Consider the following 18,999-nt stretch of genomic DNA (forward strand, 5'->3'; position numbering starts at 1 on the left):
GGGTTGCGAAGCAACTCAAATCGCTTGATACGGGCAAGTCTTCAGGTCCAGAGTGTATACCGATTAGGTTCCTTTCAGATAACGCTGATACAGTAGATCCCTACTTAGCAATCATATACAACCGCTCGTTCACCGATAGCTCTGTACCTACAGATTGGAAAATTGCGCAGGTCGCTCCCATGTTTAAGAAGGGTAGTAGGAGTAATCCATTGAACTACAGACCTATATCATTGACGTCGGTTTGCAGTAGGGTTTTGGAGCATATACTGTATTCGAACATTATGAATCACCTCCAAGGGAACGATCTATTGATACGTAATCAGCATGGTTTCAGAAAACATCGTTCTTGTGCAACGCACCCAGCTCTTTATTCGCACGAACTAATGGCCGCTATCGACAGGGGATCTCAGGTTGACTCCGTGTTTCTGGATTTCCGGAAGGCTTTTGACACCGTTCCTCACAAGCGACTTCTAATCAAGCTGCTGGCCTATGAAGTATCGCCTCAGTTGTGCCACTGGATTCGTGATTTCCTGTTAGGAAGGTCACAGTTCGTAGTAATAGACGGCAAATCATCGAGTAAAACTGAAGTGATATCAGGTGTTCTCCAGGGAAGCGTCCTGGGACCTCTGCTGTTGCTGATCTACATAAATGACCTGGGTGACAATCTTAGGATGTTCGCAGATGATGCTGTTATTTAGCCCCCATCTCGTGGTCGCGCGGTAGCGTTCTCGCTTCCCGCGACCGGGTTCCCGGGTTCGATTCCCGGCAGGGACAGGGATTTTCTGTGCCTCGTGATGGCTGGGTGTTGTGTGTTGTTTTTAGCTTACTTAGATTTAAGTAGTTCTAAGTTCTAGGGGACTGATGACCATAGATGTTAAGTCCCATTGTGCTCAGAACCATTTGATGCTGTTATTTACCTTTTAGTAAGGTCATCTGAAGACCAGTATCAGTTGCAAAGTGATTTAGAAAAGATTACTGTATGGTGTGGCAGGTGGCAGTTGACGCTAAATAACGAAAAGTGTGAGGTGATCCATATAAGTTCCAAAAGAAATCCGTTGTAATTCTATTACTCGATAAATAGTACAATTCCCAAGGCTGTCAATTCAACTAAGTACCTGGGTGTAAAAATTACGAACAACTTCAGTTGGAAAGACCACATAGATAATATTGTGGGGAAGGCGAGCCAAATATTGCGTTTCATTGGCAGTACACTTAGAAGATGCAACAAGTCCACTAAAGAGAGAGCTTACACTACACTCGTTCATCCTCTGTTAGAATATTGCTGCGCGTGGAATCCTTACCAGGTGGGACAGACGGAGGACATCGAAAAGGTGCAAAAAAGGGCAGCTCAATTTGTGTTATGTAATAGGGGGGAGAGTGAAGGAGATATGATACGCGAGTTGGGATGGAAGTCATTAAAGCAAAGACGTTTTTCGTCGCGGCGAGATCTATTTACGAAATTTCAGTCACCAACTTTCTCTTCCGAATGCGAAAATATTTTGTTGAGCCCAACCTACATAGGCAGGAATGATCATCAAAATAAAATAAGAGAAATAAGAGCTCGAACAGAAAGCTTTAGGTGTTCGTTTTTCCCGCGCGCTGTTCGGGAGTGGAATGGTAGGGAGATAGTTCAAATGGTTCAAATGAATCTGAGCACTATGGGACTTAACATCTATGGTCATCAGTCCCTTAGAACTTAGAACTACTTAAACTTAACTAACCTAAGGACAGCACACAACACCCAGTCATCACGAGGGAGATAGTATGATTGTGGTTCGACGAACCCTCTGCCAAGCACTTAAATGTAAATTGCAGAGTAATCATGTAGATGTAGGTGTAGACAAGACTGTGCAGTTTCCCACGCAAGCTAAATAACAATGTGTTGACTGCACCGCGATTCATGACATCAGAAATATTCACAGCGGACGCCTGTCGGTGTACTGGGATTGGAGGAACAGAAAGGTTTCAAATGGCTCTAAGCCCTAATGGACAATATCGGAGATCATTAGTCTCCAAGAACTTAGAACTACTTAAACCTAACTAAACTAAGGACATGACACTCATCCATGCCCGAGGTAGGATTCGAACCTTCGACCGAGCAGTCGCGCAGTTCCGGACTGAAGCGCCTAGAACCGCTCGGCCGCCGCGGCCGGCTGTAAGAACAGTTTTTTCCAGTCTAATCGAGGGAGGCTGTACAGTTTACGAAGTGATGCACAGTTGGTGCAGTAGTGTTCACCAAGTTTTCGACTCATAGGTCTAGTTTTCTTGCAGAAACTCCTTCCGGAGTTTTCTGCAGCCTGGCAGATAGAGTCAGGAGCAGAAAATTCGGCGGCTAACCTCCGAAGCGTGTGAACTACATTCGATCGCGTCTTCCACACGAGATTTCGCTTTTCTTGGGCTCTGACTATGGACACAAAGATGTATCTGACGGAGAGGAGTTGAAGACACGTGTATGGTAAGCATTTCGCAGCACCAGCGATAGGTATATTTAGAGTGTATTCCCGTACTCTTCTACACGTCCACGGCAGCAGCAGTTGTCCGATTCAAGCGAATGATAGTAATTTGCCTTCTGGTTGAGTTGACAGTCACTGTCATTCGTATTACTCAAAATAAAATCACATTCTCCATTTGAAGTCAAATTAAAGTCGAATTATCACCCATTGTTCAACTTTGGCAGCTGCCAATCAGATCATTTTACTTTATGAATACGAGGGAGTATAGTCAGTTTATTATGTTAACCCATATTCGGTTTAACTTTTGTTTTTACTAATAAATCTGTCGTGATTTTTAATTCTGTCCATCATTCAGGTTCATAAGATTCCGTCATTATCTCTGATTATATGAGAGAGAATACGAGTAGTCTTGCGGCAAGATGTACGAAGTGTCGTCTACAGTTTCACTACACAGCACCTCATTTTATAGTCACACGTGTAAAATTTCGTCGCGTTTAATATTCGTAGTAGCGTCATTGAAGTGGTGTCTCCGTGTCTTACCGGTATTGAGAGACGTAGGATCATAAGAGATACCCAAATGCCCGCCCACCTGAGAGACATATTGTATACTCTGTCTAGGCAAGGAACTTAATATGTATATAAAATCAGAGGTTAGGGAAAGCAGAGTAGCTTGCACAGATCTTCTTCAGCAGTTTCTGATAATTACAATCTTTTCGCCCACCTAGGAAGAATAGTAAACAACTAAATCACGTAACTACAGTTTGATCTCAATCAAGCGACGCATCTAGCAACTGAATAGGATTCTTAAAAATTCGGAAGAACACAAAGGACATGATTCCGTTAAAAGCAAGCCTAGAATACGGAAAAAGAAGTAAACCAGATGGATGTAGTAGAAAACAAATGATATTGTTTATCATGAAAACCTTCTTTAACATGGTAAGGTAAAAAAATCTCTAATACAGAGCCTGCATAATGACACGACAAGCAATGCAGTTCAAGACAAAATGTTGCTTGCACAATAGACCATCGTCGATAGACCATCGTCGTAGGTCTGCGTAACGTGAGAATTAAAATCTTATGTAGACATAAGTCTTAGGCCGTCAATAGGACGTTACGCCGTCAATACGTCTTTCTTTTATCATCAGTCTCCTGACTTGTTTGATGTGGTGCGTCACGAATTCTTCGCCTGTGCCAAACTTTTTATCCCAGAGTAGCACTTGCAACCTACGTCCTCTACTGTTTGCTTGATGGATTCCAATCTCTGTCTTCCTCTACACTTTTAAGCATCTACAACTCACTGTAGTAGCATGGACGCCATTCCCTGTTATGTTAATGGATGTCTTGTCATCCTGTACCTTCTCCTTCTCAGTGTTTTCCACATATTCCTTTCCTCTCCGATTCTGTGCAGAACCTCCTCGTTCCTTACCTTGTCAGTCCACCTAAATTTCAACATTCGTCTGTAGCACCACATCCAAATGCTTTGATCCTCTTCTGTTCCGGATTTCCCATGATTCACTACCATACAATTCTGTGCTCCAAACGTACATTCTCAGAATTTTTCCCCTCAAATTAAGGCTTATGTTTGACGCTAATAGACTTCTCTTGGCCAGGAATGCCCTTTTTGCCAGTGATACTCAACTTTTGATGTCCTCGTTGCTCAGTCCGTCATTGGTTATTTTTGCTGCCTGTGTAGCAGAATTCCTTCATTTACTTCGTGACCTTGAATCCTGATGTTAAGTTTCTCGCTGTTCTCATTTCTGCTACTTCTCATTACTATAAACTTTCTTCGATTTACTCTCAATCCGTATTCTGTACTCATTCCATTCAACAGATCACATAGCTCCTCTTCACTTTCTTTGAGGATAGTAGTAACATCAGCGAATCGTATCACTGATTCATTCCATTTACTCTCAATCCATCTTGTGTATCTATTAGTCTGTCCATTCTATTCAGCAGGTCATGTAATTATTCTTCACTTTCACTTAGGATAGCAGTTTTATTAACGAATCGTATCATTGATATCCTTTCACCTTGAATTTTAATTCCTCTCCGGAACCTTTCTTTTATTTCCCTCATTGCTTCTTCGATGTAGAGACTGAACAGTAGGAGCGAGAGGTTACGTCCCCATCTTACACCCTTTTTAATCCGAGCACTTCGTTCTCGGTCGTCCACTTTTATTATTCCATCCTAGTCCTTTTAAATATTACATTTTACCCGTCTATCCGTGTACCCATATTTTTCTCAGAGTTTCGACCATCTTGCACCATTTTACGTTGTCGAACGCTTTTTCCAGGTCGACAACTCTTATGATCGTGTCTTGATTTTCTTTAGTTTTGCTTCCGTTATCAACTTCAATATTGCCTCTCTGGCGCCTTTTACCCTTCCTAAGGCCAAACTGTTTGCTACAATTAAGCTACCTTAAAGTAATAGACTTGTGAGGCCAACTGCTCATACATGGAGAGATGTGGGTTACCACACTGAAAACTACCTTACAGACTGCTTATACAAAGATTACCGGTATCCCACAAACTTCAGTATACGAAACAGCGAACATCTGTTGAAGAATATTTGGAGTTTAAAAATCGCTGCCAATGTATAAAGTACGCCTTTAGACTTTAAAAACGGGTGCTGCAATATTCTGTAAGGTGCCAGGCAAATCCAACACCTTCCATGAAAACCCTGAAATGATAAGCAAATCCAGCAGTATGTCACATAGCCCCGAATAAATCGTGACATTAAAGTAACCAAGGTAATACGATTAACGAGTGAGCAAATGCAATACCACAGAATGCCTAAATGCATGTCATACCTTCCCACCGTGAAACAGACGCAGTTCCGAGGGGAGAAACGAGAACAGAAGCCGAGAGTAGAACCGTGTTAAGCTAGAAGGCCCTACGACAAGGGACTGACACCCACGTCGCCAGCCAACCGCCAGGACCATCCCCCAGCCCATGTTAAAAGATAGAGCCCTCCAGAAGAACAGTATAGACCTTACGATAACACTAAAAGGGCCACACCAGCTGCAAGTTTTAGCGTGAGACGTTTTAGCGTGAGACTTTTTCGCGTCTCTGTTACGTTGCAAACGTTAAAAACATTGCCCCACCACGAAAAGTATAACGTTTCTCATTGGATAGACAGAGTTTTTGTAGGTGGAGCTTAAGGTTAACATTGAGACCATGATTGGTCAGTTAAAAACACAGCCAGAGAGCTTTTTTTAAACCAACTTCGGTAAATTACAGTAAGGAGAAGTTAGGAAGAGTCAATTCCGAGACGGCGAGCTGTATGGAGCTGCACCGCCCGCCGCCGCCCCCCTAACCAACGACAAGGTAATGAACGCACGCGATGCCGCATGACAGCGTATAAAGCTTCTCTCAGAACTGCATAAGTCTCATCTGTTACACTCCCTTTTTACGTAATACTAGTGTCGATCGTCAATTAAATCTCATGGTGTTCACATTTGCTACTTGAAGTAAAAATCTGAAACGCGATGATTTTTCTGTTACATAATTATTGAAAAGCCACATCAGCCACTGTAGTTTACGACAAGTTAGATAAGTAATTAAAGATAATTGAGGGTCACTGTAGACCATTTTGATAGTTTTCTCTTTTGTGAAACTTAATTTAAACCTAGATTATGGATGTGATATGGCATAGGTCATCCTCCGATCTATTGTAGAACTTGCAAACCTATTCAGGGAATATTCATTCACATCTTTGTTGAACGCAGTTGGTTTTTATCATCCTGTATTAAAACTTTAGTTAGTATTACGATTCTTTTACAGGGAGTGCAGTGGAGCTGACGCTGAAATCATTAAGTATTTGGTTAGATCATCGCTAGTCTCACTGAACTCTTCTGAATTATACATGTCATGTGTGATCTGGCGTCTCCTTACCAGCAACAGGTCCCAGGTTCAAACTAGTCAATTCCCTAAAAAACACGCTCAGAGTGTCGTTGCGCGAAAGTGGTAGGGAGACACGATATAAAACAAACAGACACCACGCAGAATGTTAGAATTCCTGCCGACCAAGTACTCCACATTGGAACACACAGTTTTCGAATAGATAGTGGAAGACCTCAAAACGAAATATATGGAGTTCCTGTGTTTCTTTACACTGTTTCAAAAGACAGTTCTTTTAATTCTAGACTATTCAGTTTTGTTTAAAAACATGTGCTGCCAATTCGTTATGCACTTTCATACTGTCTGGCATAAAATTTTATGTCCGTTTTAGAATATGACGAAATGACAAAATTTCCATCTAAACACAACAGAATCATTATACTGTGTAGCTACGAAATCAACGTATTGCTTTTGAACAAGGGCACTGTAGAAGACTGTTGCAGTTCTGTAGATAAACAGTTTACACAACACTGTCAAACCTAGATAAATCGAATCTCTAGAAAAGCCAAAATTCATTCGATGTATCGAGGGTTCGATATAACGAGGTTTCCGAAAAAAAAAATGTGTTTGCAACTCATGATTTTTTTATAACTGTAATGTGATTTTTTTCGCCATTGTGTGTGATGTAGGCCTATGTTTAGTTATGGTAATATTAAAAGATATCAAGACACATTGCCATGCAAATTGTTTTATTCTTTCTGAAATTGTCAACAACTTGTAAGCTTAAAATAAAATATTTTCATCGTAAAAGAGTTAAATTCATTTAAAGAATACGCAGTACCTACACAAAAATTTCCAGAAACAATTTTCTTTAAAATTAAACCGTAATTTTGGCCTGCTCTAAACTTTTGATCACCTATGAGCAGTTTCATTGTCTGTGATTACGATGGCAGAGAACACATTATGCGGTCTGGTTGTGTCGAAACCCGTTTCGGCTTGCCTGGCCGTCACTGGCGGTACTCCTTCGACCTCCCCTTCTCCTACTTCCCCTTCCTCTTCGTTACTGTTGCTGCCTTCTTTTTCGTTCGCTTTCTTTGCTGTCTTCGGCTTTTTATCTATTTATTCATTAAGACGTCTAGTTCCATATTATCAAATTGAGGAGTAAATCTCCAAGGTCATAGAACGTGTCAGTACATGAAATTACCACATAAAAGTAATAACAGATAAAATAAAAAGTTTATGAACCCAAAAACGTCAAGCCATAAATACAATATAGGAATCAGCTTAATTTTTAAAGGAACGCCTTGACAGAATAGAAGGAGTGACCATGAGGAAACTCTTCACTTTCGATTTGAAAGCGCGTGGATTACTGCTGAGATTTTTGAATTCTTGTGGTACCGCAGATCGAGGTGGCGCAGTGGTTAGCACACTGGACTCGCAAACGGGAGGACGAATGTTCAGTCCCACGTCCGGCCATCCTGATTTACGTTTTCCGTGATTTCCCTAAATCGCTCCAGACAAATGCCCGGATGGTTCCTTCCCTAGTCCGAGCTTGTGTTCCGTCTCTAATGACCACGTTGTCGACGGGAAGTTAAACACTAATCTCCTCCTCTTCTTGTTGAAACTTATTGAAAATGGTTGCGGCAGGATACTGCACACGTTTCTGCACAAGAGAGGAAGTACGATCCAAATGCAGATTGGATTTCCGCCTAGTATTAACTGAGTGATCCTGCTACTCTTACATCGTTGTCCACATCCACGAGATCGTCGAAACGAGCGTGAGCGGTGTTAAAGTGAGTTACCATTTTCGTCCATTCGGACTCGAGGATACGAAAAGCGGGTGTCCCCTGTAAGTACTGCACGAAGTGAAAGCTTCAATCAAAATTTCCATAACCAGTGTCAGAATAAGACTAAGATTTTACGTGCCAATATATTAAACCCACCAGCTGCTCATTTTCATCTGTCGTCGAAAATCCTAATGTTCGGAAACAATTGACGATCGTTTGCTCATTCCAGTTTCTCCACTCTTTATCCAGCATTCTCATATCATCTAAAATGTTGATAGTTGTAGGGTTGCCATCGTCAATATTGCGGACTGTCATTCGGATGACTTCATACCCGTACTTTTCTTTGGCGTTCTTGATTATTCCTTGATATAAGGGCTGCCATTTCGACGTAGTTTTAGATGGTAAAAATTGTAGAGTCACGGATTTTACCGAAGGGATAGCTTAGTGCGCACTGCAGTGGTACACAAAAATCACAACTTTTCGATTTTCACCAGTGATTTTCCTTCCAAAATCCTTTAATCAGTTGGAAAATATTTCTAAAGTCATCCACGCTTTCTTGTTCGCAGTGTACTTCACGCGGAACGATTTACACCCGAGAAAACATCGGGTTTCTTAGGTTTTCCAGTCACAAGTGGTTTCTGTGTCTCTCATATTTGCTGCTAACAGAACGGTAACACTATCTTTACTTATCTTATCCCAGTGACACAAATAAAAGTAAAACAACGACGATGGGTTGTGAGCCGTGCGTGGCTCGTGATCGTGCCATTTCTTATTTTACATCTTCTTTTTACCGTACTGCCACCTCGTGTTGTTAATTTTCAGTTACTGGAGTCACTAAGTTGCTGCTGCCTTGCCTGCCCGTGAGAGGCAGCAGCGCTTATCGATATAGGCCCTGCCGTATTATCTTTGCTGGACTGCTATTACTACCCGATCGTCGTGTGTTGTGAGTGAGTTGGGACCTGGCAGTGTGAGTTAGCACGCGGGAGAAGTTCAGTCGGGGCGCGGCAGCAGTGAGGTCCGAACCGTCATGACTCGCCCGAGGGTTGCCGACAAACATGATTGGAGTGGGGACGACATTTTTTGGTCGTCGGTCGGTCGTCTTGCCGGACGACGTGTATTTGGCTGGCGATCGCTTATGGCTTGGCTATGTGTGCCGACTCGTGATACGTCCCTGTTACTGTACAGTCACTGCCGTTAGCACTGTCTAGTTCTTCGTCAACGTGTTCGTGAAACTGTGTATAGTCTGTGTGATTTTGACTGACAAGTTATTTTAAATGTTGTTGGCATACTGGCTCTGCGGAGTCGGTCGGTTGGCGTGGAGCAGCGTTCAATTCTCGGCGGGGCGCAGTTTGGCCGGGGCCCGCTGCGGTCTCCACACGGTGTTGGAAACTGTGGCGCTGTTCCCATTGCTGCGAGCTCCGTGGCTCACCAACCCTGGACACGAAAGCTGGTTTTGATTTAACCTACCAGCAAGTCAAGACTGTTCACATTGTGTCGTTTGGAGTCCGTTGTCGGCTGTTGAGATATTCCCGCGAGCAACAACGTGGTTTTCAAGTTGGAAAATTCTAGCCACCCTCCGGTGGAGTTTCACTGTATTTGGTTATTTGAATTGAAGTGCATCAGCGGAATCTTCTGCCTTGTGGCCGTTAACGTTCCGGTTACCTGCCATGGGCGCTGATGTAAATTTCAGGCAGTGTAGTTCTCTCATCGTGTTGTTGCTGCCCAGCACGGTGTGTAGTTTGGCAGCTTGGTTGTGGGCGCCAATATCTCCTACGTTCTTCCTTTAAACTCCCTGTTGTGCCCTCGTGGAGTGAAGTGGAAGTTATCTTGTCGGTGGGTCCGCTGACTGTCTCTCTGTTGGCTTGTTGTCGGATCGTGAATGGTTGGCCCGACTGCCTGTCTCACCTAAGCGAGCGTTAGTGTTTCAATTACAGGCAGACCCTCTAACATCTGCGCCTCCTTGTGTAGACCGCCCTATTTTTTTAAAAATTTGTTCTTGTTGTTGGTACTTGTATGGCTTATAGCCATTTTTTTGTTTTAAATTAGAGTTGTTTTACTCTTAAGGCCTTCAGCCCATTTTAAAGTACTGTTTCACGTAACCCCTTTGGCATTTTAAACATTTTTTTCAATTATTAAGTCTTTAGCCATCATTCAATTTCAGTTTAACTTGTTTACTTCATCCTACTGAATTTTTAAGTTTTCTGCCTTCAGCCGACTTGAATTTAACTTGTTTACTTCAGCCTGACTAAAGAACTGTTTTAAGATAAGGCTTGCCTTTTAAATTTCTGATTATGCTTGCATTTTAAGTTATTGCCCTTCAGTCATTTTAAATTAAAGTGGCTTTCAGCAGGTAATTAAGTCCCAAAGATTAAAGCTGTGTGTGTAAAAATTTTTATTGTGGTCTTATAATGTTTGATCAAATAACAAAGTGGTATGTTCGAGTGTTACTGACAGCCGCTTACTTTGACCGTTCTCCACATTTTATTCTATCAGTCCTGTCCTACGGGTTAAGCAGGGCATTTCAAGTTGCTTTCGAGAGCACCGGGTAGTGTAGACTACTGACGTATGACATGTCACTGAAGTGGTGCTTGTGTAACAGTTGCTTGTTTCAAGCCAGTGCAGCAGAGGGGGGCTACTTGGAACCGTGCTAGAATGGGGTGTACTCAGCCGTTGTTGGGCCAGTTGGTTGATTGAGAAGTAACGGCTCCGGTCGTGAAAGCTGCAACGATCTGTTCATATCCACATCTAGTGACGCCTCGGACTATGCCACGTCTGTCGGTCAGTGCCGTTACGTCTGCCGAGACCTTTCCGGACGGAGCGGGCCAATATAGATATTTACATGGTTGTGAGTATGGGAGGTATTGCGATGTAGTTACTTGTTCCCTTATTTTATACCACAAGGTAATCTAGTAACATAGTCCCGAAACATGTTGTGGTAAATACCGGGTTATCAAAAAGTCATTATAAATTTGAAAGCTGAATAAATCACGGAATAATGTAGATAGAGAGGTACAAATTGACACACATGCTTGGAATGACATGGGGTTTTATTAGAACCAAAAAACACAAAAGTTCAAAAAATTTCCAACAGATGGCGCTTCATCCGATCAGAAAAGCAATAATTGGCATAACAAAGTAAGACAAAGCAAAGATGATGTTCTTTAAAGAAAATGCTCAATACGCCCACCATCATTCCTCAACAATAGCTGTAGTGGAGGAATATGTTGTGAACAGCACTGTAAAGCATGTCCGGAATTATGGTGAGGGATTGGTATCGGATGTTGTGTTTCAGCATCCCTAGAGGTGTCGGTCGATCACGATACACTTGCGACTTCAGGTAACCCCAAAGCCAATAATCGCACGGACCGAGGTATGGGGACCTGGGAGGCGAAGCATGACGAAAGTGGCGACTGAGCACACGCTCATCACAAAACGACGCGCGCAACAGATCTTTCACGCGTCTAGCAATATGGGGTGGAGCGTCATCCTGCATAAACATCGTACGTTCCAGCAGGTGTTTATCAGCCAGGCTGGGGATGATGCGATTCTGTAAGATATCGGCGTACCTCTCCCCCGTGACGGTAGCAGTTACAAAACAAGAATCACACATTTCCTCGAAGAAAAAAGGTCCGATAACGGTAGATGTGGTAAATAGAATCCATACCGTGACTTTCTCGTCATGCGATGGAGTTTCCACGACAGTTCTAGGATTTTCGTTAGCCCAAATTTTGCAGTTGTGGGCGTTGACAGACCCTCGGAGCGTGAAATGAGCTTCGTCGGTCCACAACACGTTACTCAACCAATCGTCATCTTCCGCCATCTTTTGAAAGACCCACACCGCAAATGCCGTCCGCTTCACTAAGTTGCCAGGTAACAGTTCATGATGCCGATGGATTTTGTACTGATAGCATTGGAGGGTACGCCTAAGTGGCAACCAAAAAGTAGTGTATGGAATGCCGGTGCGACTGGACGAGCGCTGACTTATCCGTGCATAGACGAACCCGCTACATTCTCTATTTCTTCCCGAACTTTCTCAGCAGCATTACGCCTTGTGCTAGGTCGGCCACTACGGGGTCTATCGTCTAAACCAGGGCTTCCCAACCTTTTCAGCTGGTGGACCCCTTGTTCAATTGAAAATCCGTGGCGGACCCCTCGTCTGTTCTCAATGGCCCCCCTGCCCGAAGTATCAATAGACTTAGGTTTAGAGATGAATGAAAACAACTTGAAGGTCAAAAATCGACTTATGAAATAGGTAGTGCACTGACAAATCAAGTTCAACATTTAATGATGCCTGGGGCCGCATACGTGTCAGCGAGTGCTGTGATTGGTCGACAAAGCTCGCTCCGCACATGCGTAAAAGGTATCAGCGCATCTACCGCGTGAGCCGGCGCACAAACGACCCCCGTATTGTTGCGAAACAGTCGATCAGAGAAGCCGCATTCTCCGGCACTAAACTGTGTATGCGTTCCCACTTAGGAACTGCAAAAGCTGCTTGGGAACACGACCTGAAGTAAAAGTACACATGTTTTTTCACAGACACAAAAAAATATGGTTAATTTGATTTTCACATTTTTATTCAATAATTTTACTCATTATTTTGCACGATTTCGTGAAGGGTGGCGACGGACCCCCTAGAAAGAGCCGGCGGACCCCTAAGGGGTCTGCGGACCACACGTTGGGAAGCCGTGGTCTAAACAACGCGTCGCTTCGAACTTCGAAATCCTTCTCGCCACAGCTGCATTTGTCAACGGACCTTGACCCGTTCGGATCCCCTTCCTATGGCGATAGGATCGTAACGCTGAACTAGCCCATTCCCCATTCTGATAATAGAGCTTCACTAAAAGCGTCTTTTGAGGTAATGTCAACATGCTGTCTGGCGCATCTGATTCTCTCTCTCATTACAGCTCCTTCCATACACGATGGTCATGCTCAGTCACTGACGTTTTTCTGTCCAGCGCCATCTGACAGACATTTTGTGAATTTTTTTGGTTCTAATAAAACCCCATCTCATTCCAAACATGTGTGTCAATTTTTACCTCTATCTTGTAATGTTGTTGCATTAATTTGTTATGAAAGCGGTGCTGATATTCAATAAAAGCGGGTTAAAAGCTATGAGCTGTTTGGGGAAGTCAACCTTGCATTACTGAGCAACTGCCGGCCGCGGTGGTCTCGCGGTTCTAGGCGCGCAGTCCGGAACCGTGCGACTGCTACGGTCGCAGGTACGAATCCTGCCTCGGGCATGGATGTGTGTGATGTCCTTAGGTTAGTTAGGTTAAAATAGTTCTAAGTTCTAGGGGACTAATGACCACAACAGTTGAGTCCCATAGTGCTCAGAGCCATTTGAACCAACTGAGCAACTGTTTCACCAGGAATCCAGTCTAGCTTACCAAATTCCCAAACAGACTAACATTAATTATAATCTTTTAATCGTCGTACGACAACCGGTGATATATATATATATATATATATATATATATATATATATATATATATATATATATATATATATATATATGAGAATTTAAATAGAAAGGAATAAATCAGTTTATATTTGGAAATTTATTTTAACATTGATCATTGGAATTTCAGGATATTAAACTTGATTCATAACTAAACTGGTGCCTTATTTAGGATTGTGAAAATGTGATTTTTTTAATCTTATGTAACACATCAAATAGGGAGCCAAAATTGGGAGACTACATACAACACTGCATTCATAAAATATCACATGAAGAACGTTGAAACATATCCAAGAGGAAATTAACCGCAACCAACCGATTCAATTTTCACGCAAAGAAGTTAAGTTCGTAGTGAAATCCTGTCCGTCATGAAATTACCACACACTGGTATACTAAATGCATATTAACTCTCTGTGAAATGTTCCCGAAAAGAATAGCTGAGAGCTAGTTTGATGCTGACTCCATATGCTTCACGTGGTCAACTTGGTTTACACAAAGAGTGTAACTCCACAATAATTTTGATAATTAAAATAAATTACATCGAAACGCAATTTACAAAACAAAAACCTCGAACTGGTTACTATCGTCTTACTATTAACCTGATGGGTCAAACAATTGTATAAGCACGTGGTACTGGTCTCACAAAGTACAGCCCACGTGGGTTTAACATAAAGAAAAGTTGCTGTATTGTAAAAAAGACGAGACGTTATAATCTCACGCACATTCGCATTTAAGATTGATGATCTTAGTTAGAGTTACTGATCAACACGTCGTTCCACTTTACTCACAAAGTAGTGACAAAGCAACTACCGGAAGATATTCTGAACTGTACACTCGAATCACACTGCGTTGTAATTTAAGATAACATTACATATTTTAGAGCTAAACCTGAAATAAAGGTGATAAATTTTCATTTAGGCTGAACTTAAGAAATCCATTGTCCTACGGACTTAGCAGACACGCGCTTAGCCGGAGATCTTACCACTTCAGACGCTCGACGCGGACAGACTGACCTGCGCTCCTACTGAGCGTGCTTCCCAGGTACAAACGGAAGAGACCAACATGTCAGGGGACGGACAGGAACATACTAAGAATGGAAACCTCTATGCTTTTAGAAAGCGTAGCTACCTGTTCCCACGTTGGTCCTAGTGTTCTCTAGCAGACAGGCTTGTCTGCTACCATCAAGCATGCAACTAGAAATATATTTGCTCATTCATCCTCTCATACAGAAGGGAAGGGGATGACAGTATCTTATCATATACAGTATATAAAAGAAAGCCGATGTAGGTTCCGTAAGAGGCTTTGTGACATGAATTACATATAAACTGTGTTTTAAAATGTAGTAGTGTGACAGATCGTTCTTGTTTATGTGTAAAAGTAACACGTTTCACTGCTCAGTATCCTCCCAGACAGTCAGAAACACCACAGTAAATTTAGAAGAGGAATTTATGCCATAAATGACAATAGATTTAAGAAATTAACAGGAAATGAATCCAACAGAGACCTTTCAATCTACATTATTCCGTGTTGTATTAAGTTTTCGAATTTATACTGGCATTTTGATCACGCGGTATATCAGACATAACTGGGGCGTAACAGTTGGGTTGTTGGGTGTGAGACACCTGAAGAAACCTGTGACTTGTATTTCTTGCCGAATTGAGGCCATTTCCGGGGACAGATCGAGAATGCTCGTCCAGTACAACTGGGGCGTACTGCACAGAGGCCGGCCGCCGTGCTGGGCTGCGCGGCTGGCAGCGGCTGCCGACGGGCCGGGGCAGGGCGGGGCGGGAGGCGCCATCGATCGTCGGCGTGGCGGGCGGTGGGGGCGGCGGGGGCGGCAGAGGCGCGGCTGCGGGCTGCGGGCCGCCGCGGCCGCTTTGTGCGCCACCCCGCCCCCTGGCCGTCGGCCTGCGCCGCGCCCTCGCACTCACCCCTGCCCGGCACAGAAACACGGCTGCAGCGGGCTTTTTACAGCAGCCGGCAACACGTGCGACGCCCCGCCGCCAGATTACGGCTCGCGGCCGGGCGCGGCCGCCTGCCAGGTGGCCCACGGCTCGCGCTGTCTCGCGCCGCCTGCCCGCTGCCCCGAACTGCGCGACGGCAGCAGCCAGCAGCACACTGCCGTATACACCTACCTGCAGTTAGGAAGTGCACATAATTACACCGCCGGAAAGAAAATCAGCACACCTGAAAACACTTCGTCGATTTTGATCCGATGACGGTATATGCAAGGTGGGAGATAGTAGACGTACTGAAAATGGTTTCAACAGATAATGTAGTTGCATACCTACCACAGTGCTGTCAGCGTCTATCGTTTAACAGGGGAGTGTTATGGGACCATTGCTTTTCACAACATACAGGGTGAGTCGCCTAACGTTACCGCTGGATATATTTCGTAAACCACATCAAATACGAGGATAATGGAATGTAGTCAAATTAAATCGGGTGATGCTGAGGGAATTAGATTAGGAAATGAGACACTTAAAGCAGTAAAGGAGTTTTGCTATTTAGGAAGTAAAATAACTGATGATGGTCGAAGTAGAGAGGATATAAAATGTAGACTGGCAATGGCAAGGAAAGCGTTTCTGAAGAAGAGAAATTTGTTAACATCGAATATAGATTTATGTATCAGGAAGTCGTTTCTGAAAGTATTTGTTTGGAGTGTAGCCATGTATGGAAGTGAAACATGGACGATAACTAGTTTGGACGAGAAGAGAATAGAAGCTTTCGAAATGTGGTGCTACAGAAGAATACTGAAGATAAGGTGGATAGATCACGTAACTAATGAGGAGGTATTGAATAGGATTGGGGAGAAGAGAAGTTTGTGGCACAACTTGACTAGAAGAAGGGATCGGTTGGTAGGATGTTCTGAGACATCGAGGGATCACAAATTTAGCATTGGAGGGCAGCGTGGAGGGTAAAAATCGTAGAGGGAGACCGAGAGATGAGTACACTAAGCAGATTCAGAAGGATGTAGGTTGCAGTAGGTACTGGGAGATGAAGCAGCTTGCACAGGATAGAGTAGCATGGAGAGCTGCATCAAACCAGTCTCGGGACTGAAGACAACAACAACAATCAAATACTGACTGCGCCAGTGAAAAAGACCAATAAAAATGTGTTAGCATGTGGAGGTAATGTGTTGTTCCAGTCTCTTCTGTACCTAAGGTCCATCACCGTTCCCTTTGGATCCCTACGTAATTCGGTGGTCTCCGATACACTCCATCGAACAGCAGAGCAGTGGTACTCAAGCGTCACATTTAGGTTACAATTTCTCCGGATGTAATTAACATTTTCCAATGCAACAAACGGCACTGATTAGGTATTTGTTAATATGTTCATATGTGCTAACAAAACTAACGGAGTTCCATTTAAAAAAAGCGTAGGTTTGTGTTAAAAAACGTACTTATGTGCATTTTTTTATGTTTTGTATTAACCAATTACACTTGCCCCTCTCCTCACGTTCGGTCTGTGGAATTGATTCGTCAGTATTTGATGTGGTTTACGAAATATATCCAGCGCTAACGTTAGGTGACTCATCCTGTATATAAATTACCTAGTGGATTGTGTCGGAAGTTCCATGCGGCTTTTCGCGGATGATGCTGTAGTATACAGAGATGTTGCAGCATTAGAAAATTGCAGCGAAATGCAGGAAGATCTGCAGCGGATAGCCACATGGTACAGGGAGTGGCAACTGACCCTTAACACAGACAAATGTACTGTATTGCGAATACATAGAAAGAAGGATCCTTTATTGTATGATTACATGATAGCGGAACAAACACTCGTAGCAGTTACTTCTATAAAATATCTCGGAGTATGCGTGCGGAACGATTTGAAGTGGAATGTTCATATAAAATTAATTGTTTGTAAGGCGGGTGCCAGGTTGAGAATCATTGGGAGAGTCCTTAGAAAATGTAGTCCATCAACAAAGGAGGTGGCTTACAAAACACTCGTTCCACCTTTACCTGATTATTGCTCATCAGTGTGAGATCCGTACCAGACCGGGTTGACGGAGGAGATAGAGAAGATCCAAAGATGAGCGGCGCGTTTCCTCACAGGGTTATTTGGTAAGCGTGATAGCGTTAGGGAGATGTTTAGCAAATTCAAGTGGCAGACTCTGCAAGAGAGGTGCACTGCATCGCGGTGTAGCTTGCTCGCCAGGTTTCGAGAGGGTGCGTTTCTGGATGAGGTATCGAATATATTGCTTCCCCCTACTTATACCTCCCGAGGAGATCACGAATGTAAAATTAGAGAGATTCGAACGCGCACGGAGGCTTTCCGGCAGTCGTTCTTCCCGCGAACCATACGCGACTGGAACAGGAAAGGGGGTAATGACAGTGGCACGTAAAGTGCTCTCCGCCACACACCGTTGGGTGGCTTGCGGAGTATAAATGTAGATGTAGAATGCTCGCAGGCAGAAGGATCAGTGTGGTGAAGACGTGTGAAGCGAGCAGGCAACCATGATACGGAGACGCACTCGTCCTTAATACAGCCACACTTTCGCAGAATGGTCCTTTCGAAGAACTGCCACAGAAATTGGAGGTGCTGCGCCCTCTGTGCAACGGTGCTGGTATCAGTGATCACGACAACATTCTCACAACCATTCTGGATGTCCTCACACCACAGACATCCGCCAGGTAGGTCGTACTGTAAGAGCAACAGGGCAATCGTACGTGTACCACAGCACAGATAACAAGGCTTGTGAGTCCAGCACGAACAGTTGCGAACCTATTATCAGCAGTGGAACTATGGGCATACTCACACCTCTACATCTACATCTACATCTACATAGATACTCCGATAACAACCAAGCGGTGTTTGACGGAGGGCACAATTCCAGCCATATTCATATTTCCTCTCCAGTGTTCCAGTCGCGGAGCCGGCCGGCGTGTCCTCGGGGTTCTAGACGCTTCAGTCCGGAACCTCGAGACCACTACAGTCGCAGATTCGAATCTTGCCTCGGGCATGGATGTGTGTGATGTCCTTAGGTTAGTTGGGTTTAAGTAGTTCTACGTTCTAGGGGACGGATGACATCAGAATTTAAGTCCCATAGTGGTCAGAGCCATTTGAACCATTTGAGCCAGTCGCGGAACGCGCGAGGGAAAAACGACTGTCTGAACGCCTCAGTACGAGCTCTAATTTCCCTTATCTTTGGATGGTGATCACTGCGCGATAATAACGCGTCATATGTCTGCAAGTGTGTCTACTTCAGACTTTCTATGAGGTTTGTAACGCTCTCGCGATGGCTAAATGTACCAGTCGCGAATCTTGCAGCTCTTCCTTGGACCTTCTCAATCTCTTGAATCAGACCCAACTGGTAAGGGTCCCATACAGACGATCAATACTCCAATACTGGACGAAATAATGGATTGTAAGCTATTTCCTTTGTTGAACGACTGCATCGCTTCAGGATTCTACCAAAAAATCGCAATCTAGGGTTCGCCCTGCCCGTTAGTTGTGT

The 18,999-nt window shown here is 43.7% G+C and overlaps 1 protein-coding gene across 1 annotated transcript in view; it reads left to right on the forward strand.

Moving 5' to 3' along the window:
• Nucleotides 1-18,999, forward strand: part of LOC126278885 (uncharacterized) — a 153,777-nt gene that overhangs the window by 125,551 nt on the left and 9,227 nt on the right. The window contains exons 2-3 of the mRNA XM_049979160.1: nt 15,217-15,417; nt 15,513-15,678. Of these exons, the coding sequence (XP_049835117.1) occupies nt 15,217-15,417; nt 15,513-15,678 (367 nt within the window). The remainder of the gene's footprint in view (nt 1-15,216; nt 15,418-15,512; nt 15,679-18,999) is intronic.

The sequence above is a fragment of the Schistocerca gregaria genome, chromosome 6 (assembly GCF_023897955.1).
Source record: "Schistocerca gregaria isolate iqSchGreg1 chromosome 6, iqSchGreg1.2, whole genome shotgun sequence".
NCBI classification, from domain to species: domain Eukaryota; kingdom Metazoa; phylum Arthropoda; class Insecta; order Orthoptera; family Acrididae; genus Schistocerca; species Schistocerca gregaria.